At 49.4% G+C, this 24516-nt stretch overlaps 3 protein-coding genes across 3 annotated transcripts; 2 read left to right on the plus strand and 1 right to left on the minus strand.

Moving 5' to 3' along the window:
* Positions 1–6835, minus strand: LOC149339513 (neprilysin-1-like). The gene is made up of 2 exons (XM_089550940.1): positions 6794–6835; positions 1–2337 (listed from the first exon to the last, which is right to left on the minus strand). The coding sequence occupies exons 1-2, from the start codon at positions 6833–6835 to the stop codon at positions 1–3; spliced, it is 2379 nt and encodes a 792-aa protein (XP_089407066.1).
* Positions 6836–7296: 461 nt separating this feature from the next.
* Positions 7297–9483, plus strand: LOC149339514 (uncharacterized). Its single transcript, XM_089550941.1, has 2 exons — positions 7297–7588; positions 9235–9483. The coding sequence occupies exons 1-2, from the start codon at positions 7316–7318 to the stop codon at positions 9481–9483; spliced, it is 522 nt and encodes a 173-aa protein (XP_089407067.1). The 5' UTR covers positions 7297–7315.
* Positions 9484–10503: 1020 nt separating this feature from the next.
* LOC149339515 (uncharacterized) lies at positions 10504–24070 on the plus strand. The gene is made up of 7 exons (XM_089550943.1): positions 10504–10677; positions 14784–14952; positions 15288–15568; positions 18461–18742; positions 20446–20553; positions 21439–21680; positions 23924–24070. The coding sequence occupies exons 1-7, from the start codon at positions 10504–10506 to the stop codon at positions 24054–24056; spliced, it is 1389 nt and encodes a 462-aa protein (XP_089407069.1). The 3' UTR covers positions 24057–24070.
* Positions 24071–24516: the final 446 nt, after the last annotated feature.

Consider the following 24516-nt stretch of genomic DNA (forward strand, 5'->3'; position numbering starts at 1 on the left):
TCAGAAGAAACTACATTTTCTTGCCGAGTTCATGGGAGACCCAGATGGGCATTCAAATGCAGCTGGAAAGTCAGCGTTGTTTTTGACTGCTTCGTTGCATATAATCTGCGCGTACTCGGTATTCTCGGATGTGTGCGGCGTGCAAAGCAGGTAACACATAAGCACGAAGAAAGTCTGCAGCTTGTTGAACAGCTGCAGTCGAAGGCGGTCCGGTTGGGGCAGGTGACGCAGAGCGTCCAGGGCGACTCCAGCTGAAGCGGCGGTATGGTAAAGCTCCACCAAGTCGCTGCGGATGTCGGCTGCTTCGGCGAAGCAGCCCAGCTGCCGCAATGCTTCGTCATGTGCTGGGGATTCGGAGGGGAGTCGAGCGAGGAAAACGCGAAGCGATGCCACGGCGAGGAGAGTCCCCAGAGCACCGAAATTGGCCGCGTCGCTCAAGTGTTGGTCGTAGACCGGAAGCATCGCGTACATCGGCGGAAGCGAGACTGCGCCCTTCCTTTCGTCGAAGAGGCTGTACTGGCGTTTCGCCACGAAGTCCTTAACGTAAGTGGTGGTCATGATGTCCCTAAACGTCGTATTAATGGTGCTTACGGCCGCGGCGACGTCCATCCAGTTGCTGAGTAGCGACGACGGGTTAGAAAGGTTCCATTCGGAACCGAATGCTTCGTCCAGGACCTTCAGTGTCTCCTCGGTGGGGTCAATGCCGTAATCGGACGTGTTGAAGTAATGCTCTGCTGCGCCGTAAATCTGCGCGTGCTTCACTTTCTTCCTCATCTGTTCCGATATGATAGCCACCATCGAAGAGAGCTTGACTTGGCTGCTCTCCTCGCTCCAGAACATAAAGCGCCGAAAGGTGAGAGGCCCGACAAGGCTCTCCACAAGCTGCACGCAGTCGGCCTGCGACCTTTGCTTGTCTGACTCGAACATCGCCGAGGTGATGTCGTCGTGGTCGTACCAGCTCCTGGCGAGGGCCTTATCCATGTAGCGTCGCATTAGCTGCACTACGCACCAGCCTGCGTAGTAATGCAAGTGCTGCGCGCCCACCGTCTTAAATACCTTGTCTACTCTTTTCACGTAATCCAGGTCGACCACATGAACTTGCGCTAAATTTGAGAGTCTTAACATCTTGGCCGCAGCACGCCAGCTTTCTTCGTTGACGTTTTTAGTTACCGCGGCGAGAGAGTCGACTGATCGCAGAAAGGTAATATTGCCGGATAGTTGCTCCGCAGCGACGTTCTTAAGAATGTTTTTCTCGATCTCGACAAACTGGTCGTACCTCAGCACTTCCAGCGCAGGACCCCCGCTGTTGCTGCCGGAGTAAATATTCCTAGTTTCCTCGAATAATCGCTTGTAGCTTCCGTTCATCAGGATCCGGTCACGTGTTTTCTTCCACGCACCTAGGAATCCGTCGGGCGCTACCTCGAGCATATCGCTTGCTGCGCTCTTTATTAATCTTCGGATGCGAAGCACTGCCGCTATCCCGAAATGGGCGTACACCCTTACTGCCGTGAGCACGAGGTCTGGCTGGGACGAGACACTCGGCCAACTGACACCGACTCGCCGCAAATGGTCCCGGAAGGCAGGCAGCTCGTCAGCCCCGCCCTCAAGTACGGTCATGCACGTCTGGTACACGGCTACCACAGCCTGCTCTGCTTTCTGCTCTTCTTGCCCGTGAACCGTGACGCGCCCCAGGATCTGGTCGACCGCCGCAAGGAACCTCTGCACGTGGCTGCGGTAGACGGAGACGTTCTGGGAATGCGCCCAGCCGTTACACACGTAGGCGTAGAAATCGCTGCAGGCGTCTTTCCTCCGGTCTACGCTGTCCTCGAGAAGGGCATCGAGAGCCGCGCATGGAGTCGAAGTGCAGACGGTCTGGTGCACATCCCGAGGCACTGTGACAATCAAGACGATGGTCAGCAGGACGCAGAATGCGAGCACAATAAGCGACATGCCAAGGTAGGCGAGTAGCATGCCTCTCTGCCCGTCGACGGCCGAGCCCGAACGCGGATCGGTTTCTTTGCTGCAAATCGTGTGCGTGGCCCACGCTTCTCTGGTGGACACTTGCGTGGACAGCACGTTGTCCGGCTGCCATGAAACCTTGCTGCTGCGCCGGTTAGGCGTTGGGGATCCCGTGAACGACGAGCGAATTGAGGACGTGTGCAATTCGGGCGCGGTAGGTGGACAGTTCTTCGCAAGCACTGAGGGCAGGCCGGGAGATGAACGCGAGCTTGGAGTGGACTCTGCAACGCCGGGTGACTCGACGCCGCCTGGTGCAACGGGCCATTTCGCAGGGCTGGTGGACGAGTCCCAGCTGTCCCTTCTTGCGAACGGCTGGGTCTGTGGCAGCGAATCGCAAATGCCGTTATTGGGTTTGGCTGGTGTCTGAAGCGATTCTATCTGTGGCGACTGCTGAACGGTTTCGTGCTGTTCGTATACTGCTGGTTTTCGCGCATGACCTCCATCCGGGGCCCTTGTATTGTCTTGGGGTGATGGCGCTGTGCCAGGAACTGTCGGGCTTCCGGGGAGTGACGCATAAATGGTGGGTGACAGCTGAGGTAGAGGTGACAAGAATGTTTCGGATGTAGTAGCGTCATCCTCGCGATGTAGCAGTCCACCCGGTGCCGCTACCTCTGAACCTATTTGAGTTTTCGGTGGACTGGAACTGTGCTTTTGTTCGGTTCCGCTTGCAGCAGAGGAGTGGCTCATCTGCAATAAATGATAGCGCAGGAATTTTAAAGCCACAAAATAAGGTACTCTGACACTCTTGAAGCGCGAACCTTTTAAGCTTGCAGCTTTCGGCTTCTGCCGAGTATGCCAGAAGCTCAAAAGTCACTGTGTCAGTGAGAAAGTCCTGAGAAGACACCGGACCTTGTGATAGAGCTCTGTGGAGCTCCATATGTTGCAAATGCGCTTGACAGCAAAGTGTGTGGTGCTGTTATCTGAGGACAGCAATCGATCGCCCGCAAGCTTTAGGTGTACGCAGATTGTAGTAAATTTCCCTTAGAGATACAGCCAAAGACGTCTCGTAAAGGAGTATAAACACCAAATTTTTGGTTGCTGGTTTTCTGCTTTGTAATGATGCGCAATACATTAGTACACTTGGATAACCAGGTGGTAGTCGCCTATGAGCACAGAGTAATTCAGTATTCATTTTCTTTCACACGCTGTTTCGGTTTCAACTGCCGAATAAAGGCTGCGATTGCAAAGATCAGTATAGGTGACGCGATCGAAGCGTGAAAAAACTCGATATAACCGCTGCTTTGTCGTTTCAGTTCACTAAAAATATAAAGCCAACCTGTCTCATGATCCGGAATGAGAACGAGTGAAGGACAGCTATTATGGTTCAGTTTTGTCATGCCTCACGTGACCTATTGTTATCTTCGACATTACACGGCTGTTGAAACCGAACCAGCGTGAGAGAAAAAAATAATTTTAAGGTATTTATTGGGCTTAGGCGAATACTAAGTGGTGGTACATGTATAGCAACGCCTTCCGAATCATTACAAAGAAGATAACATGCAACCAAAAATTACTGTCTGTACTACACTAACGAGATAAACACAGGATGAGAGGAAAGCTGAAGTGGTCCTGGATTTAGTACTTTCATTGAATAGGGGCTAAATTTTTAGACTGGCGCATAAGATCTTGTAGCGTCTTTGGGTAAAATGCACGGTACACGAAATCACCGCATTGAGCTCGCGGACACTGCCACGGGCTCAAGAGACCGGCTAGGTGTGACAAAACATTCATTCTTCGCAGGTCGGTGCATATCCGAAGCATTTACCACCAAATAGCGCCACTGCACGAAAGTCGGTAGTGTAGGAAGGAAGAGGGAAGTACTTTTGCTTAACAAAGTAAGAAGTAGGTGAGCGTCCCACTAATGGTATGCACCCTAACTGCTCCGTTAAGGTGTTAAGAGTGGAGAGCGAGAGAGGAATGTAGAGAGAGCCGTGGTGGCTCAGTAGTTAGTGCGCTCGGCTGCTGAGCAGGAGTATTTGGGTGCGAAGACGGCCGAGACGGCCTAGTTTCGATGAGGGCTAAACGTAAAAGGCGCCCATGTGATGTGTGATGTCACTGCGGGTTAAAAATCCCCAGGTGATGGAAATTACTCCGGAGTCCTCCACTACGGCACCTCTTTCTTCCTTTCTTCGTTCACTCTTTCCTAAATATCTTCCCTTACAGCGTGATTGAAGCGCCCACCGTGATGCGAGACCGTCACTGCGCAATTTCCTTTCCTCAAAAACAAGCAACCCGCAATACTGGGCCGTGTGGCTTGCTGGCCCTCATATCCTTTATTCGGCAAGCAAATTCCCAGTAACATCTTTGCGTTCCGTGCTTATCGCATTACTTTATCGACGTTTAGAGCTTTACTCATGCCGGTCGCAAGCCATCTTGGTTATGACACTTTGGCTTGCAAGATAATGGTTAGACATGTTTGGTGTTGTATCAAAAGGCTAGTAATCGCTATCGTTAATGCTATCCCAGGTTGTGAGCTATTGTTTCACTCTGTTCCAAGTATAATCGAAGTTGTCATAAGCGGTTTGAAATCTGTCTTGACCTGTCCCCTTTGCCAGCACACTTTCCTGGATATTGGGTCATGGGAGACGAAAGTTGGTCAATAGGGCCGTATTGGCGAGATTAGTTTCATACCCCTGGTCTAGAGTGCACCTTGGCGCTTTCGAGGAAATTTGTTGCCACAGCGCAAAAACGCGCCTCCCCGTTCGCGACCTGACCTCCTAGCATGCATGTAGCTCAATCGGTAGTGGACTTGTGCAAGTTACAAGTAGGTATACGCCGGAGGTCATTGGAGAAGTGGGTTCGATTTCTGCCGCCGTGCCTTCATCGTTCACTTGCATCAGCATTTCGTTGTTTGTGGTGAGACTACGAGGCAATAACGATAAATTCCATTTGGCGACCCGCAGCATCGGTCTGAATCTACGATGGCGCTCACACTTCGTCGCGGTGTCAGTAAATCCAGATCGACGACTGAAAAGCAAGAAGCGCTCCCGGGTACACGGGCAAGGCGAAGCGCTCCGCTGCGGGGCCAGTTGCTCTCGATGCACGACCGGTACCCGGGATCAGGATCCAGAAAGCCCATATCCCTCTGAATTTCCAGTGTTGGTTCGCGCAGCCAGGAAACGTGCGTCGTAACCCAGTTTTTCGAATACCACCGTCCTTCGTATTCGAAAGGCGGCTGGTAGATTTTGTACTGGCAGGTACCTCGTACTTTCTCCGAAAGTCATAGAGGCGTCGAATGCACACGTGTGTAGTCCATGTTCAGAATCGCAAATCTCGAAAGGAAGCTAGAATGAGCACTTACTCTGCTGAGGAACTGCAACAGTAGGGCCAAAAATCTTCCTACTTCTTACGGGTCGCGGCTTCGATCTTCTTCTGTGTCGTAGTTCCTCGAGCTTGCACGAGAGCAAGGATTGCGCTTGATCACAGTGATGATGACTTTGTAATGAACGATGCTCAAGTGAGGAAGAGTGACTATAAGGTCGGCCTTTGTGGCCTATGAAGTAGGCAGAGGATTCGTAGTGACGTGACCAAAGAAGGTTTTATTCAAAGGACAAGGGTGTGTGTACATACATATGCATGAAGAAGTCACGGGACACAAAACATCTAATAACCGATAGCACATACTCGTATACAAGAACATATTCCAATGAAGCAAAAACCGAAACCAAAGCTCCCAATTGAACAGAGGTAGTCCCAGCTGAAACAGATCAAGAATAAAAAAACGAGCAAACCTTAGCGTTCTTCGCAACTTAAATCAAGTGATTGTCTTAAGAGTTATGTTAAGTAGCCGGTAGTATTTTTTTCGTTCCACCTAGTTTAACAATTAGTTGACATCAACTTTTCATGCATGAGTTTTAACGCTTAGATGTCAATATGAAAGTTGTGTAACGCCATGAAAATGGTCCGACCGAGCTTTTTTAGGTGAGGTAGCCTTAGAGTAGCCTTTTTTATTCAGCCGCCGCCGCTCTGTCAACCTTTACGTCGATGTAGCTGCGATAAATGTGGTCGCGGTCAGTAACGCGCGCTTAGGTAACCTCCTCTTTGATGATGATGATGATGACGCCCTCTTTATCGTAACACCGCGGCACTGGTCACACGGTCCGCAACAGGGGCTCTAAGTGAAGGCGCATTGAGCTTGTTCTCTTTTACGTCCTGTGCAGCGCATTCGACATGTCTCGCCGAGAAATAAAAAAGGCGAAATAAAAAAAGACGCCTCACACTTTTTCTCACACTTCTCGCTCTTCTCCAATGAAAGCGCTTCTTCGAAGATGTTTTTACTCTGTTAACTCGTGTGCACAACTGCACAAGCCTGTGATAGGACGCTCTTATCCTCGGAGTTTTTTCTCTTTGCTCTTGCTAGTGTGATTTGTGTGACGGTGGATACTTGTTGAAATTAGTTTCTACTTTCAATTCTTCTGTCACTTCCTGACTAGTTTTATTCTCGCCAATCCCTGTGCCCTGTCCCCTCAATTTCCTTCGGCCGTAGATCAGCCGTCCAAAGCATGCCGCAGTTTTCGCGCTGGACGCCAATCGTTCTCTTCTTTGTATTACTATTTTGATTATTTCAATAAAGCTACTAACTGACAGAATAAAAAGTTATATAAGAAATACCCTCGACCAGCCGGCCGTCCAACCGGCCCCACTTTTTTTTATTCTCCAGTGTTGTTCCACCAAGGCGCGTGCCAGTAGGAAAGGCGAAGAAGACGGTAGCGGCTGTGATGTTTCCCGCTGCTCCGCAATCACGACCCTTCGCCGGCGACCGACAACGCCCTACCCTGAAGATCGTGTCTCCCAGGCGCTTCTGGCTCGTCCTCATTGGTGTGGTCCTAATTATCAGTGGCTTCCTGCTCTGGTGTTCCGTACACGGCGGATATCAGGTGTGTACACAATGGCCTGTGCTTGGGCCCGTTTCCGCCCGCTTTGGGTAGCTGCCACAAGAAGGACCGCATCAAAACCTTTAATCTTGTCTCGCGGGCATCTTGAATCCACTCAAACAGAGTGGAGGAGAAACTTTGGTCGGTACCTGATATATATCGTAGTTTTCATAATGCTCTTTCTAACGACCGCTTAGGCCTACTCCTTATTCTTGTAGAGGCTGATCGTGTTTATACACCCAAACATGGAACTTACTATTGAACAGGGGTAAGTGTAGATAAATGGAAGAGGCCTCTGTCCTATAGCGGACGTATTTGGATTGTTGCTGATGGTCTACAGTCCGTACCGGTACATTTGCCCTTCATCGTAGCTGGGTCCCTCTCGTGGCCCCCTACTGGCGTCTGGTCCGCACGACGGTGTGATGGAGGGCCGTGCGTCACCTGGTAGCAAGCTGGATCCATGCCGGGACTTGTACGAGTACGTGTGCCACAACTGGAGCTCGCCGCACGGCGCGCGCACCTTTGGCGAGGACGTGGCCCGCTCCTGGGAGCGGCTTGTGGAGCAAGCAGCTCTGGCCTCTTATCCCGTGGGCGCGACTAGACGCACCACGGCTGGTCTGGCACCGGAGTACGCAGTCGAGGCGGTCCGGCAGTACCACAACGGTTGCCTGAGCCTTATCCAAAGATCTGAGAAGGCGAGCCGAACGTTCGTCGAACCTGTTTTACAATTGTGACTTCCACAGGAATTGCGAGAAAAATTTTTGGGGGACACTTGATCTCCGCTTTATGGGTGTGACGGGGTAGCGTTAATGGCTCCGTTCGGTGACCTGGGGTTCTCTTTGTATATAAAATTGCTGATACGGAGACTCTCGGACAAGACACAGAAAGCCTCTGTTTTGCCAAGGAGTAACGTGTCTGATTCGGGATCCAAGTGGCACGGGCTCGATTCCCATCTAACCTGAATTTTCTTTTCAGTGCAGTTAGTTTACGTTGCATTCTTACGAGTCATAACGAAGTTTGAGGCATTCTGCGACCTTATAATCTTTATTTCTACGGTGTTTAAATAGCTTTTGAAGTCCACCTTTTCCGCGTGACGGCACGGACATGACTGCGCCGCCGGGTACTCCGCTGGATGGGAGCCTTAAAGCTCTCGCTTTAAAATGTCCTAAAATGCACCCGAACTTCGTGGCAACGTCATCTTCTTGTGTAGTTCGGCTGACTTGCTGAGATATCGATGACAGTATCCCACAATTTTGAAGTGTATGCGACTGCCTTCGTGAGGCGTGCACACTGTGGCCGCAGTCATGAAGCATACATCGCAGATTTATCGTGTCGTTTGCTTCCAGTTCGCTGAGTATCCCCAGAGCGAGTTTTTGCTCTCTCCTTAGCCTCTTTTGTCCGCCTGACTTAAATGATTTGGGCACTACGAGTTAATCAAAATTTTTGTTGTATTCAATTTGCAAGCATAAAACGACGTTTCTGAAAATATAGTGCTACAAAGAACGGCTAAAGGCTCCGACAGAAAAAAGAGGCTATGGTATACCCAGCTGGGAAGGTGTTCCAAAATGAATGGGCAGTCACAGTAAACGTCGCGTAGTGTTCTCTGCAGTAGCGTCGACCCGGGGCAAGTATTAACGTGTCCTGTTAGTAACCACCCTTCCAAAATGGACATTCACCAGATAGCTTACTTGCACCATTCCCGTATAAGGCGTGACCCTATGTTATAGCCAACGCTGTTCTAAAGCTTTAATTCATCCTAAAGGCAACCTACTTCGAAGTTTAAAACCATGCGAAGGCACGGTAGATCTGGCATCAACGCACAAACGGCATGGATGTGAATGATAATTTGCGCGAAGAGAGTATTTGGAACCTATGAGGAGAAAAAAATATCAAACATGGAAACTTGTAGGGAGTGCCTTCGTGTTTCCTATATACATAGCGTATGGGTGAAAATGTACCATTTTTATGCCCCAAGATAACTAGTAGTAACGGACGTTTCTATTTCGAGAAAACAGCCCAAAAATGCACGAATCGTACACATCTAGCAGAAAATTTTGGTTTCTGCCTAATTTTCAATAAAAAAAACAGCTCTGCATTTTCACATCCGAAATTTCCAAAGAATGCAACTGAAAAACGAGGGGTTCAATATACACCGAATTTGAATAGCCTTTTCCGAAGGCTGCTCGTTCAAACATAATCATGTCTGTAAGCCCCAGAGCGTACTATATGACAAGGCCACTGACGCGCTAGTTGTTCAGTTTGAAGCATTTATCAATAGTCGCAATTAAAAAAAAAATGAACTCAAAAGGCAAACAAGTCAGACCAACCGGACACTTTGCAGGATCTTCGCACAGAAGTTCTGCGCTTGCTTGTGGCGCTGAACTCGTCGTGGGAGCTCTTGGAGCCGGATCCTTCGGACGAGGGTGTGGTGAGGCTGCTGCTTCTGCTGTCGCTGCGCTACGGCCTGGCACCCGTGCTACGCGTACGCCTCAGGACGGTGGGTGGCAACAGGACGCAGTTGGTGGTACGCAGGCCCCGCCTATATGCCAAGCGTGGACGCCAAATGCAGGGCCTCAAGCGGCTGATTTGACCGAGGCTGTTCCGCGTGTGCGCTTGTAGTGGAGTGGCTCGTAAAACTATGTGACAGGGATCAAAGTCTGAATGCAGCCCGCTGCGTACCCTTATAGCGCACTTTCATGAGGATAGCAAGCTTCATTCATTTACGGCCGGACAGGAGGTGAGGAGGCCGCCGCTCCAGTCCGGCCATGGTTCATCGAACAGTGTTCCTATTTCCCGCACCACGTTTACCGCTGCTCCTTTCTGGCCGTTGAAAAACAAACAAATTGGAAATTATTTTTGAGCAAAGGAAAGACGGAATAATTGTCACATTTCCAGGTGGACACCTGAAATGTGCTGTGGTTGAGGGGACGAAGGAGGGAGTGGACGAAGGAAAAGAGAAAAAAGCACCATAGTGGAGGGTTCCGGAATGATTCCAGCCATGAGGATATCTAACTAGCACTGATTCCTCATTTTGCCTTTCGCCTCCAACGAAATTTAGCCACCAGAGCCGCTCTTCTTCAACAATGCCAGCAGCCTTCGGCAAAAATGTGTTAATTATTGTGGTGATAAAAACGACCGCGTATTCTGAAGCCAGATTCTTGGGGTGGGCTTTCCACGGCAATCACTTAAAAATGCTGCACATTTCGCATTACGTTAAAGGCTGCAGCACGTGTTGATGCTCCGCCGCCATACTGTCATTGCGAAAAGTAATCATGCAGCAAGGCTTACTTCTTAGCCGTGCGGTGGAGTACTTATGGCACCCCTCAAGCTTCAATTCAGTGTGTGATAAGGAGAACTCTTGTTCTAATCTTTTACGAACATTTGGCCAGTGGCGGTGCTGTGATGGCTGCACTGTACGGATTAGAAGCAATCCCCGTTGCCTGGTTACCATTGGCTAAAATTGCACAATGTCTTCGGACCTGCAGACTTTCAAATTCGCGGATGCTGCACTCGCGCCCTCTTTCAGGTGGAGCCATCAAAAGCACCCCTGCCAGGCGACCGCCTTCCAGGTAATGCGACGACACTGATGCTATCCTGGTGCGCAATCTACATGCGGACTCGGCTTGCCGATGAAGACATGACTGGCATGGCGGACGTGCTTCGAGATATGCTCTCGACGTCGTCTCGGGCTTCTTCTGAGAGGGGTGCGCTGCGCTCGCCAGAGGTCCTCGCGCATCTCGCCCCATCCGTGCCCGCGCACGTCTGGATCAATGCCGCTACTACGGTACACATATCATCATCATCAACATCCCCATTAGCCGAGTTCATTGCATGCCGTGTTTCCTTCATAGCATTTCGCTATTGCTATATTGCGCCAGCCGCGGCCATGTCACCCCCAGGAAGTTTTCTTAGTTTGTAATCTCACTTCAGTCTTAGCCGCCACCGACAACGTTATTCCTCTCTTGGTGTTCGGTACAAGACACCCGGTCGCCAGCGCGTGCTTGTATCTATAGAACCACGCGTGTCGGAAATGTTCAAAAAGAACGCGTATATAATTTTTGGATGCAATCAGTTTTGACCCTAGTTGGAATGGTCAAGCAATAAAAAAGTCGGATAAAAAATTATGACCTTCCAGGATTTCATTACAACGGTCCTTTCACCGCAAAAATGTAACGAAAAAAGATAGATATATATTGATAAATAGATGATAGCTGCATACTGAAATTGGGTGGACGATATACTGATAAAAAGATCAGAGCATAGCCAAAATTTGGCTATGATGATTTCTGAACGTTCAAGGACTGCAAAACTTGGCGTAAATACGGAGGCGCATACAGTTGAGAGCAAAATTCAAAAAATGGTCCATTATTTATCAAAGCAGCACTACGAGCACATAAATTTTAGGCTGTTTTGCCGTTAGAGTTAGCGTCTGCATGAAATTATCTTTCAGCTGGCCTTCAGCACCTCTGGAAGCCTACAATTTGGCAACACTTTGACAAATATATTTGAAACAACTGCTTCTTCAAGTTTGTTAGCTTTTTGTATAGTTCTTTCAAGAGAAGTAAAAATTATTCAGATTTTTGCACTTTGCATTACAGATGATCGCAGTGCACGTACCCAACAATTCTGGACCGAAGCATTTTTCAGCGGGAAACCGTTTACGAATGCGATTTGAAAGAAGGAAGTGCGACAAAAACGCAGGGCCAGAAGGAAGAAACGTACGCAGCCCTACTAGAGAGTACGACTGAACGTATTAGGTTCCTTTGCTATGCAGTATGATTATTTTGTTCTAGTGCGCTTACACATGTAGATGGAAACCACCGGGTCATTTCAGAGAAAACCCTCCTTGCGCTCTTAGTTTTACATCCGGTAACATGCATTTTAGCGCGCAGGTGCCATGGATAAGAGAAGCCAATTTTGAAGGCAAACATTTTTTAACACTGTTTCTGGGTGTGTGTGGCACCTGTAGAAGAACATAAGTGGCAGCTGTCATGCCCCGTATAAACCTCACTTGCAAGTTCCAGTAGCAGTTAGTATCCATTCTTCTTCAGTTGTGCATCGTGTTCCAGCTGGCTTTCTTTCTTTCTCATCCGTGTATCAACTTCTGTCAAGAGTCTGCTTTCGCTGAAAAAACTATTTCGATCCGAGACCAAGACACCATTAAGCGACGGTTGGATTTTAACGTTTGGGGGGGGGGGGGGGGGAGCAATAAGTCTTTAGGGTCAGCCTGTTTCCTTTGCTGTATATGGCTGCTAATATAGTGATAGGTCTGTTTATTGGATGTTTTTAGCTCGAGGAATATTTGCCGTCATTTCTATGCATTTTTTCTTCAGTTGGCCGTCTAATATGGCTTTTGCGGAGCTGAGAGATTACAGTTTCGGAAGAAGTTTTCTGAGCCGAATGTCAATTTCATTCGACTGCACTCTGCCAGGAGTAAATCTGCTCATAAATTGCCGCGAAAGCTCATAGAGTACTGCCACACCTAATCCTTCGGTGTTTCAGTGCATTCGAATCACCGCAGTGGTCGCCTAGCGGCTTGAGCATCCGCCTCGCCTGCGGGATGTGTGGGGTACGAGCGCCTGTGCCGCCGGATACTGGCCGGTGATGCAATGAGCATAAGCTTTTTTTCTAGTATGGTTTCGGTTTCCTTGAGGTCAAATTCTTGGAAAAATAGTATTTCACCCATCTTGCGTACAAAAAAATGCCTTGTGGCTTGGCACTCTTGGGCCAAAGCTACCCTTGCGCCAATAAAATTCAGTGTCATTGCATGGTGTATTCGAATCGGCACAAATACGGGTCCTGAGCTCAGCTGACTTAACGGCGTCATCGATGTCTATCCCCTTCAGTCACAAATTATGATCCTTTTCGAAGGAGACTTTCAGATTTCCAGGTTTTTGTGAGGAGCATACTTAGGTAGCACAGAAAACAATTGAGCCCTCCCTGGTGAATAATTATGCCATTTCAAGGGTCCTGACATCTCTACGTCATAACTCTACATTGTTTCCACGACGTCAACTGTACTTATTCTGACTGATTTAGGCATGAAGAACTTATTATACGTCTCAAGGTTTTTTGCGGCTTTTGAATACTCTGATGCGCGCAAAGCACGCGAACGGATGCACATAGCTTCCGGTGTCACCTCGGCGCTTACACAAAACGCGTTCGATGTAGATTAAAACGTTTTTTTTTCGGTTTATTTAGCATAACTGGCTTGAAATTGTTAACGTGGCTTATTGCAGAGGGTTAAAAAAAATTAATAAGCTTGATTATTCGCTGCACATACATTCGAGCGGTAACAATAACGGAGGAAAAACAATCTGATTACACATTTGTGAATCCATACCAAACAATTCTGGACAAAAGCATTTTTGAGCGGGGAACCGTTGATGAACGCAATTTTTTCATATAATGTGGGGGTGGTGTGACACTTTCATTAAAACAGCCTTTCTGTTAGGTGTTCAATAGGTCCTGGGCCAAGGCGACGAAGGCACGTTGCAGTTTTAGATTCAGGGAGGCGAGCCAGATGGGCCACGGTGGGGGTGTGGGAAAGGATAGGCGGGGGACTGGAAGGCTGCGTGGCACTATGTAAAGCAGTGTTCTATGTCTGCATATGTGGGTGGACAGTTTGGGCAATGAGGTGTGGAAGTGTACCGGTACAGACAAAGTTTGGCTGGTGTATGTAGGAGATTAAACTGTATTCGGCGAAGAATGCGAGCTTCACGGATCGATAAGGATGGGTGTGGCGGTGGTAAATCCGCTAAGTCCAGTTTTTGCTGCTTGTAGCATTCGTCCACAGTGCGTTTGTAAGCCCTGACCGCCTGCTTCGTCGGTGGGCTCGTCCATGGGATCCCCGGCGCCCGGTGTATAGTTTCGCAGGCAAGCTGGTGAGCCAGCTTATTGCCGCAAATACCCATGTGATCAGGGATCCACCGAAGGGTCACCGGTCGTGGGCTTAAAGCTATGAGGGCGGCATCTAAGGCCGATCGGGTAGGGAAGGGGAGGGGAGGGCTCTATCGTGGGAGGCACGCAGAGCTGCCTGCGAGTCTGTATAGACAACGTATGCGGGGGCGGGGTTAGGGTGGCAAAGTGTGTGATGGCATCGGCGATCCCATGTATTTCTAGGGCGAGAGTGGGGTGGTGTATGTGGGGAGGTGTATGGACCGGTTGTGTGACTGCTGGTTGTAGAGAGGCAAGGGTGGAGGAAGAAGGCTGCTGTGGAGCCCGCAGTTTCCGTGAGACAGGCGTCTGTGTAGGCCATCGCCGCAGCGTCCAAAGCTGCTTGTGAGTGTATGCCTATGCTTGGCGGCGGTCTGCGTGTGTGTGTGCGGACATGTTGCGTGGAATGGGTGCGAGGCGGAGGTTAGGGGGGCAGATCGGAGACTGCGGTGGGTCTGGGAAAGAGATAGGTGTGTAGGGAGTCCGGGATAGTACCTACCGCCCAGCTGGTGAGCTGGACAGGCGGATGATTTGTCTCTCCCGGTGCAGGTTAAGGAGGGCTTGAAGAGGGTGGCAATACACTATATAAAGCAACACTAGAACTCCCCCCTCAAGCTTCTACAGACACCCTATACAGAACAGGCCTTTTTTCATGTAATTTAAGGTTTCACTATAACAACCAATATATCCGGAGATCACTCGACAGCAGTCTTGCATTTTTTTCTATTAACGTTCTTGCTATCGTCAAAAGCGTTCCCCATTGGTTTTCTATGGCAGGGATGCGATCGGTGGAAATATTTTGAAAGAAAGATTTGGCTACATATCAAAAGAGTGGACCATTACCTTCTATATTTCCGTGACAATATCTTGCAATTTTCTGAGTTTCAAAATTTCTTTCCCAGATTGTTGGGCATGCCGTGATTGAAGCGCTTATGCAATGTTTCTTCCTCGCAGTACGCCTCTTTCCGAGCAGTCCCCGAGCCTCCGGGAGTGCTGGTGCGTGCAGTGTCCACTGTTCGCTCTGTGCTAAGCGTGCTGCTGAAGCCGCACTACCGTGAAATGACCGCTCCCTTCATGCTCGTCCAGTCGCTCGCCGTGGTGCTGCGGCTGCACGTCACGCGAGGTGCGGGCGTGAATTCAGCTCGCTTCTTGCACTATACGCGCAAGCCGAGTTTAGACACCAAGCAAGCGCCAGCCAGCGGCCGTCGTCAAACTATGTTAAAATTATTGACCAATGGCGAAACTAAGCGCGTTCCCTCCAGCTGCTTTTCTCTCTCTATCGCATGCAGCATGGGTAGGGTCACGTCATAATCATAATCTAGAAGCGTACTCGAAGCACGAGGAGCGAACAGCCTACTGCGTTTTTTGCCACACAAAATAAATTGGTAAGATAAGAGCTATGGAACCGGAAATACGATGTAGCTTCTTTTCGATGTCCATATCTTTGCCCTCTTGCAGTGATCGGCAAAGGGCCGAGTGGCGACGCCGGCCGCACGGCCAGCTCCGACCACCAGCGCTGCCTGTCCCTGAGCCGACGCGTGCTGGCACCCGTGTGGAGTGTACTCTACTCGGAGGCCATCGCCGACCAGCGGTTCACGCCGCGCGCCGAAGCGCTCGTGCACGAGCTCAAGCTAAAGATTCGCTCGCGAGTACGGGCTTCCCACGTTCTGGATGGGGAGAGCCGCACCACGGCTGATCGGAAGCTGGCCGCTGTGCGAGCCGTCTTCCCCAAGGATCAGGCAAGGAGTATTGATCGCGAACCGCCTCTTTGAAGACCACACATTGCGGCCCTTACGGGGCTATTGTCTGGTTATGAGGAAAGGAAAGGCGTGGTAACTGTCTAAATTTTGGTCAACGCACCTCAACTGCGCCTTGAGGGAAGGGAACCAGCCGCAGTGGTTCAGCGGTTAGGATGATCGGCTGTGGAGCCTGAGTACCCGAGTTCGAACCCGGCTGCGGAGTCCACTGTTTCGATGGAGGCGAAACGCAAAAAGGCGCCTGTGTATTGTGCGGTGTCAGTGGACGTTAACGATCCTGGGATGGTCGAAATTATTCGGAGCGCTCCAGTAGGGCACCTCTTTCTCTTTACTCTTTCACTCCCGCCGTCCACCCTCCCCTCACGGCGCGTTTGTGGTGCGTGTTTCCGTTTCCTCAAAACCGTTTTGTTTTGTTGAGAGAAGGCAGGAAGAGGGGAGTGAAAGACGTAGAGAATGAGGTGTCGTAGCAGAGGACTCCGGAATAATTTCGTCTACTTCGAGTTCTTCAACTTCCGCTTACATCGCGCAACACACAGACTCCTTTTGCATTTGTGGCCTCCAGGGCTGAGATCTGACCCTGTGTCCCCGTGCTAGAAAAAAGGGCACGTGTGAAAAGAGAATTTTGATGATAGTGACGGCATTGAGGGCGGCTATATACATTAAGGATATGAAGCAGGGGAGAGCAGAATTTTGCGGGGAAAATTGCAAGCAAGTCGTGCGCTATGGTGACGCCGGCAAAATTAGGATAAGTGAGAGTGAAGCGATTTTTCAAAGAAAGGGCTGTATTACAAGTATCGTCTTCTGGATCCTGGTATGTTTTGTAGTGAGGCAGGCGGACGGGGCCATGGGTTTCTTCTTCTACGCCGATGACTTCATTATGTGGTAACCACATCGAAGATGCTCCAAACAGCTACAGACATGGTCGTAGAACATGCTGCCGCCACGAACCTCCGCTTTGCCCTACCAAATATAAACTGCTGCTCCTTGCCTCACATCGCAGTTATCGGTTATCGACACTCCCCATCAGTCGCTCTTCACATTAATGATCACGCCATTCAACAGGTCCTAAAATATCAGGTACTTGGCTTTTTCGTTCAGGTCAGGACTTTCATTCAGGACTGAACACACATACTCTTCAAACCTCCTAGGGCTCGTGTCTAGCAAGCACGGCAGCCCGTGAATCGGAACTCCTTTGTTTTGGCCGGGCATGCGTCCTTACTACAAGCAGACTTGCTTACTCACTATCTTACCCTCACTTTGCCCTTGCTGCAGTCGACGCCGTGCAAGGTCTCCTCCGTCGTGTCTATAAATATGCTCTTGCCTCCAATGGACGCTAGTGACTCTACCAAACTTCTTCTTTACACTGGCATCCTCAATGCCCTACCTGAGATGGTAGACGCTCATCACACCTACCTGCATGCTCGTCTTTCCTGTACGACCACTCGTCGGCATGTACTTCAATCCCTAGCCACCAACTATACTTTGATTACTCAGTCCAAGCACACTTCCCTGTCACACTCATCAAAACCTACATATCACCCCTTTCCCCAAGAAAACACACCCTGTCCACCATCCTTAACGACGTCAAAAGCAGGTGAAAGCCCTTCAAAAACGTCTGTCCAACGCCACGGACGCGCTCTATGTGGACGAGGCTAAATACCCCTCCAGCCTCTCGTATGCCCTTTCAGCTGTTTATTACAAATGCCGCCCTATAATGGCTGCCACCATCCACACTTCTTCGGGGAGGCAGCTGTCGCTCTTGCTCTGACCACCATGAAAAATACCACCACTGTCACTGACTCAGTTAGAGAAAACTTCGGCGCGGGTCGTATATCCCGACCAGCTCTGGCCATCCTCCTCAAACATCATCCAATCCACTCTATCACCCTTATTTGAACCCCCGCACACGTGGGCCTAGCTGGTAACGAGGGGCTCACGCCTGCACCCGAAGTTTCATCGTCCGGGTGACGGCCATGGACTCCGCCTCCAGCCACGTGGTCCCGCTTACTGCGTGGGACCGCCCCCTTTTCTTCCATGACGTTTGTCACCATTTCCTCCTCGGTCATCTTATATGTCTCTCTGCACACCAGAAAACCTCTCGGTATCTCGAGACTCTGTGGAGGCAGCTTTAAAAGAGCACTTTTCCCATTCCTACTTTTCGCCACGTCATCCGTGTAGCTATCTATCCCTCACGAGGGTTCTGTTGCGGGCTAGTTGGTGTAACATGACAAAAAGGGAACAGAGATATTGCAATTACAGGATGAAGTAGAGACAAACGACACAGGCGCTGACTAAAAACTGAAATTTATTTGAAGATGTACAAGAGTAATTAGTCTTGAGGCGGGTTATCAGCTGAGTCAACATCAGAGGTGGTGTAAAGAGTGGAATAGAAGCGACAAAAATTATAAAGTTAATTAAAGGATAAAACTTCCAGCAAGAAACAATGGTTTGAGACTCTGGGCAGAGTGACGGAGGAAAACTGGAAACAACAAGGTATGTGGCGCGCCTCTTCGCGTTTTGAGAAAGAAATGCAGCACTCAAAAAAGTTGCATCCTCATACTTGGCTTTGCAAAAATCTGGAACGTAATTAAAGCGAATGTATTTGTTGGACACTCCGAGGAAGGTGGTTCGTTGCGGAAGTGGAGAGGTACTTATTTGTTGCCAGAGAGGAGCAAATATATTTGTATACACAGTCTATTAAAGGCTCTCTGACACATGCAGGAACACTACAGTCTGTATCCCCGTTCCTCACTTCCAAGAATGAGCTCCGCACACAAATAAATTTACAGAACACGTGTCCACGAAGTGTTGTTCCTAGGAACAACGCCCTGTTTCTTCTGCCTGCAACATCCATACTGTGTCATTACTGTGCAGAGCGCAGGCGGGTATCGACCACGAGATCTGCCGGGCCTGACCCGGGGCGCGGGAGGCGGCTTCCTAGTACACACCCTGACAGCGCTGGCGTTCCTCCAGCGGGTGCGTCGTTCCCCGGAGCGTGCGTGGCTGCTGACTCGGCAACAGAGCCCCCGCGTTCGCCTTACCCGGGACAACGAGCTGTGCGTGCCAGCCGCACAGCTGAGGGCTCCGTTTGCCTCGGGCCTCCCTTTCCTGGACTTGGCGACCCTCGGAGCTATGGCATCCCAACAGATGCTCCAGGTACGCCCGAGCTTCATTAGTGCTCAACGGTTTGTAATCAATAATGACGACAAGTAGTGGAAAAGAGTGGCAGTGCGACGCCCCGTCCGCACTGAACATGATGCAGCCGGCAGCCCGAGTAAAATTTCAGGCTTTGCAGCGAAAACAGTTTGAGGGGATAACTTCCCTTAATCTTTGTGGCTCTCCTGAAATATTTTAGCCGGTTGTCGACGACTAGGGGTTTCCACAACTTGCAGGGCATGTTTTCATCTTTTTCGTGCGAACTGCGGCATTCTTAGTTTGCTAACTCTTTCATACCACGTACTATAGTCGACTGGAATAATCTTCCATCACACATCGCTTCTGAACGGGATCTTAATAAGTTTCAGGACCTTCTTACCCAAATGTCTGTTTAGCTTCACTAATTGATTGTACCACATGCTGCATTCAGCTTTTTTGTTATTTTGTTTTGTTCCTGCGGTTGTTATACCTCTAAAACACTATCTGTTCTTTTTTTCGTGTAAATTACAATGTATACTACAGGTTTTTGTTTATTTCTTTTGTTTTCTACATGTGCTTTCTGTTCTTATGTATTGCACATTGGCGCTTGCTCAATATTATTTTGCGTTGTGTGTCATTGCTCCCCCCTATGTAATACCCTCGATTGAGGGCCTTTAGGGGTTTATTGAATAAATAAATAAATAAATATGTGGTTCTGTGTAGAATCAGCACTGATGGATATACATAACTTTTTCCGAAATCCAGCCAATTGAAAGTCCAGCGTCTTCTGTTTTCCGCCACGTTTCCATCTCTTCCGTTGGATTTACTGCGTGTGACCACGTAACCACGGGCCCAGTTCTCCACTCTTTTTGTGACTCTTGTAACGGAATTAAAAATTTAGGAGGCTAGGTTACAAGAGGTAATTGTATGCGATCATTCGTAAATAGATAAGGACGTGCAAACAGTCTTATGGATCATGACAGAATGCAAGTAGAACGATGTAGCCGCTGAAAATTCAGGGGGCACTTTGGCTCTCTAAAGTGTTGTAAGGCGAAAGCCTTTTCTGGCGCACTGTTTGGCATTGACTGCGAGACTGTTTGTGCTGTACTAGTGCTTTATTTGACTACACCCTTTGACTGCACATTACAACTACACACTTAGACTGCCGACTTTGACTGCGTCTTTAGCACGACTCTCTCTCTGCTTGGATGAGCTCGGTTGTATCCATTGCTCTGTTCGCAGTAATGAGGTATGTGATGTGGTCACCCACGGACGCCTTACGCCCCCTGTCGGAGCGGACGACAACTATTTTTAGTTGTCGTCTGCTCCAAAAGGTGGCGTCAGGCATCCCTGGGTGGCTAGGGTGCTCGGCGGTGCTGGCATCGAGGCACCCTACTGGGTGGCCCCATTACTGCGGTATTAAGGTGGTCACCCACGGTCTTACGCCCCCTGTCGGAGCGGACGTAATTTTTAGTTGTCGCCTGCTCCAAAAGGTGGCGTCAGGCATCCGTGGGTGACCTCATTACTACGAACCCAATCCGCGCACTCTGACGCCATAACCATTTCGACCAACCGAAAAGCGTGACACCTCTGCTGACAACATTCTGTCGACAACGATGAGGCATTAAAGGCTTCCGCCTTAAAATGCGGTTATATTCTGACAAAAGTACTCGAATCTGTCCAACGGACCCGAAGTGTCTCCTAATTACTAGAAGTCTATGCAGGCCCTGGGTGAGCGAGGCAGCCGCGTAGACGATACGGGAAGCGCACGGGACTGGTGGACTGACAAGACTCGCCAGCAGATGTGGCAATACGTGCTCTGCCTGCGACAGGTATGCTATACATGCCAGTGTGACCTAGCTTTGTAAGCTGTGCACAATGCGCAACGCTGGTTCACTATCTAGGTTATAGAGTCGGGGCACTATGACTATCTGATTACTGAATGCCCGTTAGAACGCTATCTAAGCCATAGCCAACCAACACTTGAACAAGTTTTTCAGCTTTGCAAACGAATACTTTACGCACGGTTGCCTGAGGAGCCTTCCCGCTTCTTTCCAGGCGTAAAACCAGTATACGGGCTTGGGCTCACTGACTGAGTCAGTGACGAGGATTAATCCGACATTGATTGTTCCATCGCAGCCGCTGTTCCGCCAGTTCTGCTGAACCACACGACACCCATAATTCCGGACTGATCTTGAGCAGATAAGCATGCGTTGCATGGTGCCTTTCTCAGAGAGCTGCAGAGAAGTTTTGGTGTTTTCATCATCATCATCATTTATTAGCCCTTAAAGATTCCGTTAGGGACATTACATAAGGGTACAGGGGTGTTCAGCAGTCATACTGTAAGCAGTTTTCATGGTACTAAGAGCTCGTAACTGTCCATTAGGTAGAATTCGTAAATGCACAAGGAGGACTGGCTAGAGCAGTCCTTTTGATATACGGAATTTCCACCCAATTCAGAAAGCAGGGGTAAATGTGCAAGGAATGCTGCCTTCTGCACACGTTCCGCAGAAGTACACGCGGTTTCGAAATAGAGAGCCCTATTCACACGGAGTACTTGCCTTACACACACCAAACTGCACAATCCAAGCGAGTCAGCAGTAGTAGAAGTTGATTGAAAGTTGCGTGTCACAAGTTGTTAGTTTCCCTTGACATTACTAGCGTACAGTTTAAAAGGTCTTATCAGCATGACCTACTCGACGTGTCAACGTGAACAGGTGTACCTATCCGGCAACGCGGGCGGCCTGGCGTACTCGGACGCGGACGTTTGGGACCAGCTGGGCAGCGCCGTGCTCGGTCTGCAGACCGCATTCGAGGTGGCGCTGCTGAACCGACCCACCGCCGACTCAGTAGGAGGGCGCGCTGACGCTCCATCAGGGTCTCAGCAGGGCCCGCTGTCTATGACTCAGCGCTTCTTTGTGCGGTTCTGCCGGGGATTTTGCGAACGAGCCGTGTACGTGTGAACGTTGGGTCCTTAAACAAAGTGTAAGATGATATTTAAGTGCTAGAACAGCCTATCCGCCTTCTCTATGAGCTACATCATGTGAAGATCTATGCTCTGCTGTTCGAACCTGCTTGCATCCACACTTGCAGCGACTGTGACAGGATGCAGGGTTGTGTGATAACCATTGCGTGTCGAAAACTGGTGATTTAGGATCTTGAGGAGTCGGTTATTCCTCATGAATTAGTGAATGGTTAGGCTGCGTGGGCTACGAGTGCTGATTTGTTTGTGTCTGCATGAAATCGCGGAGCCCGACATTGACTCAATAAGCCAAAACTGTCCGGTGTAAAAGTTTGTCTAGAAAAAGTGCGGTTAAATGGCCGCACTGTGTAGCAGATAATGCTACTCTGACTCAAATCTGTGTGGCTGCAAATGGAAAAAGCTTGGGTTGTGCATGAAGGATTTACATCGAACGTTGCTATAGTCACAGTAAAAGGTTTGTTGATTTTGCTCGCAAAAATATCAAAACTGTGTCCACACGCTTTCCATGCTAGACAGCCATGTTAGTAGAATCTGAACAAGTTTATAAACAGGCAGGCCTTGCACAGAAAACTTGACGGAAAATTTCTTGCCATGCTCACAGAGAACAAGGTACCTGCTGATTATTAAAAAAAAACTGCGTCTGCGTGCTATCTACACGTAAAATTTTGACAGCTCATGAGCTTTAGCTGTACGTTGTACCCAACCATGCCAAGACTTCTAAACCCACGCTGAAGAAATTCTTTACACAGGAACCTCGCGGGCCAAATTTACGAGGATGGCCTAGATGGTAACTGCATTCGCTGACGACGAAGCTGAAAGTTTTTTAGCTCCACGTACTGCATAGCAGTCGAACCAGGCAGAGCCAAGCTTATCCTTGCTTAACGATCCGTAGTTTGCATGTGCATGAGTGTAAGCAGGGAGGCTTGCTGGTATGAAAGCATTAAAGTGAGTGAATAGTACGCTGGACAGTCTGTATAGAAGAGAAGATGCACAATGCTTTGTCATGGCCCATCTGGAAGGGACGGCGGCGCTCTCTTCTGGCCGGACATTCGTAGATTTTATTGAAACGCTTTTCGTACAACTTGTATCGAAGCTTACCGACACTAGAACACATAGATCCACGTCCCTCTTTAGCGCATTTCAGGTAACACTGAAACGTCACTAATCTCTACATTGCTCCCAGAACAATTTTATCTCGCCCCCGATGGGAAGCTTCCAGAACTCACTAAAGCTGTCTTGTAAAAATGTTAAAGGTAAGCGCAGAATACGATAACTAAACAGCGAAGAAATCGAAGTTCAGGCTCCTATGAGGCCTTGCCTACGCATGGGCGCCTAAACGTCTACATTGTTTTGTGGTCGGTGTCTCTCTTTTCTTGTTTCATATGATTAATCACACCAAGGCGAGGTTTCTGGTCACAAAATTCGCTCTTTCGGTTTGGTTTATGGGTTTATTGGTGTGTAACGTCCCAAAGCGACTCAATCTATGATAGGTGTCGTAGTGGAGGGCGCCGGAAATTTCGACCACCTGGGGTTCCTTAACGTGCATTGACATCGCACACTACACGGGCCTCTAGAATTTCGCCTCCATCGAAATTCGGCCGCCGCGGCCAGGATCAAACCCGTGTCTTTCGGGCCAGCAGCCGAGCGCCGTTACCACTGAGCCACCGCGGCGGGTTAACATTCGCTCTTTTAAACGCTCTATTTGTATTCTGCACTCTTTTTTAGTTTGTTTTCTGTCCTAAGACAGCTTTCGGGCAGAAATGCACGTGGGCCGTACCTGCTTTTGCTGATGGGGCATACGGGTACCACAGACACTCCACGATATGGTTAGACGGGGTATGTGCATAAATGGGTGGTTTCAAAGAAACCCGTCTTGGTTTTCCTGTATATTTAGAAAACTGCAGTGCTGTCTTTCTGAGTACACCACGATGTTTTGATGTATTCAGGCGTGCGTCACCAGAGCGGCCAATGTGTTTCCGGCTGTCGCTGGGTGGATGGTGTTTGCAGAAAGGATGTAACCTTTTAAATGCGGTAACAAGCGGGTCCCGGCGCTCTCGTCTCCCTAAAACCTTTTGGAAGATGCATCGTGGCACTATCGGCTAAAGGGACTGCAAGTGGGGCCACTTGGGAGCCGTTGAACTAAAGTCGAACGCAGCTGTAGCCGTGTTGCTTAGCCATCTGCACACGCCGCGCTATAGTGATCGCGGTACTTGTTGCAGGAACGGCTCCAGCCGGATTCCGGGGCGGTGGGTGTGCAACGCAGCAGCGCAGCATTTGCCGGCGTTTGCGGACGCCTTCAACTGCCCGGACGACGCACCGATGGTGCCCAAGGAGATATGCGACGGGTTCTAGGCGCCTCGTGATTGGCCGTCGTGAGTCATCGCGATTCTGCGCCGATTGCGGCGAAAAATCGCGCCTTTCACTTTGTTTCGGTTTATTATCTGTGCGAAATACTAGAATAGAAAACATTTGCTTTTAAGGCTTATTTCTTTCCCAAAAGACTTCGATTCTTGAAACGATATGCGCCACCCGTTGACAAAAACAACAGAACGGAAACAAATGTCATGTTCCCAAACTGTTGCAGTTACTGTGGAGCAACGGCCGGCAGAAACTGCAAGGCTAACCCCACCTGTAGCTTATAGCATCTCAACTGAACTCAACTGTTGCGGTTCCCTTAGTATGGGCGGACCATACATTTCAAGAGAACAAGGCTTTTTGAGCCACTAGATTCTGAATAGCAGTGGGTATGGATCCAATACTTTTGTGAGAAACGTCGCAATTTGCTTGCGATAATCTAGTGTGCATGCCATGC

The sequence above is a fragment of the Amblyomma mixtum genome, chromosome 6, assembly GCF_055824585.1.
Source record: "Amblyomma mixtum isolate Tamu chromosome 6, ASM5582458v1, whole genome shotgun sequence".
Classification (NCBI taxonomy): Eukaryota; Metazoa; Arthropoda; class Arachnida; order Ixodida; family Ixodidae; genus Amblyomma; species Amblyomma mixtum.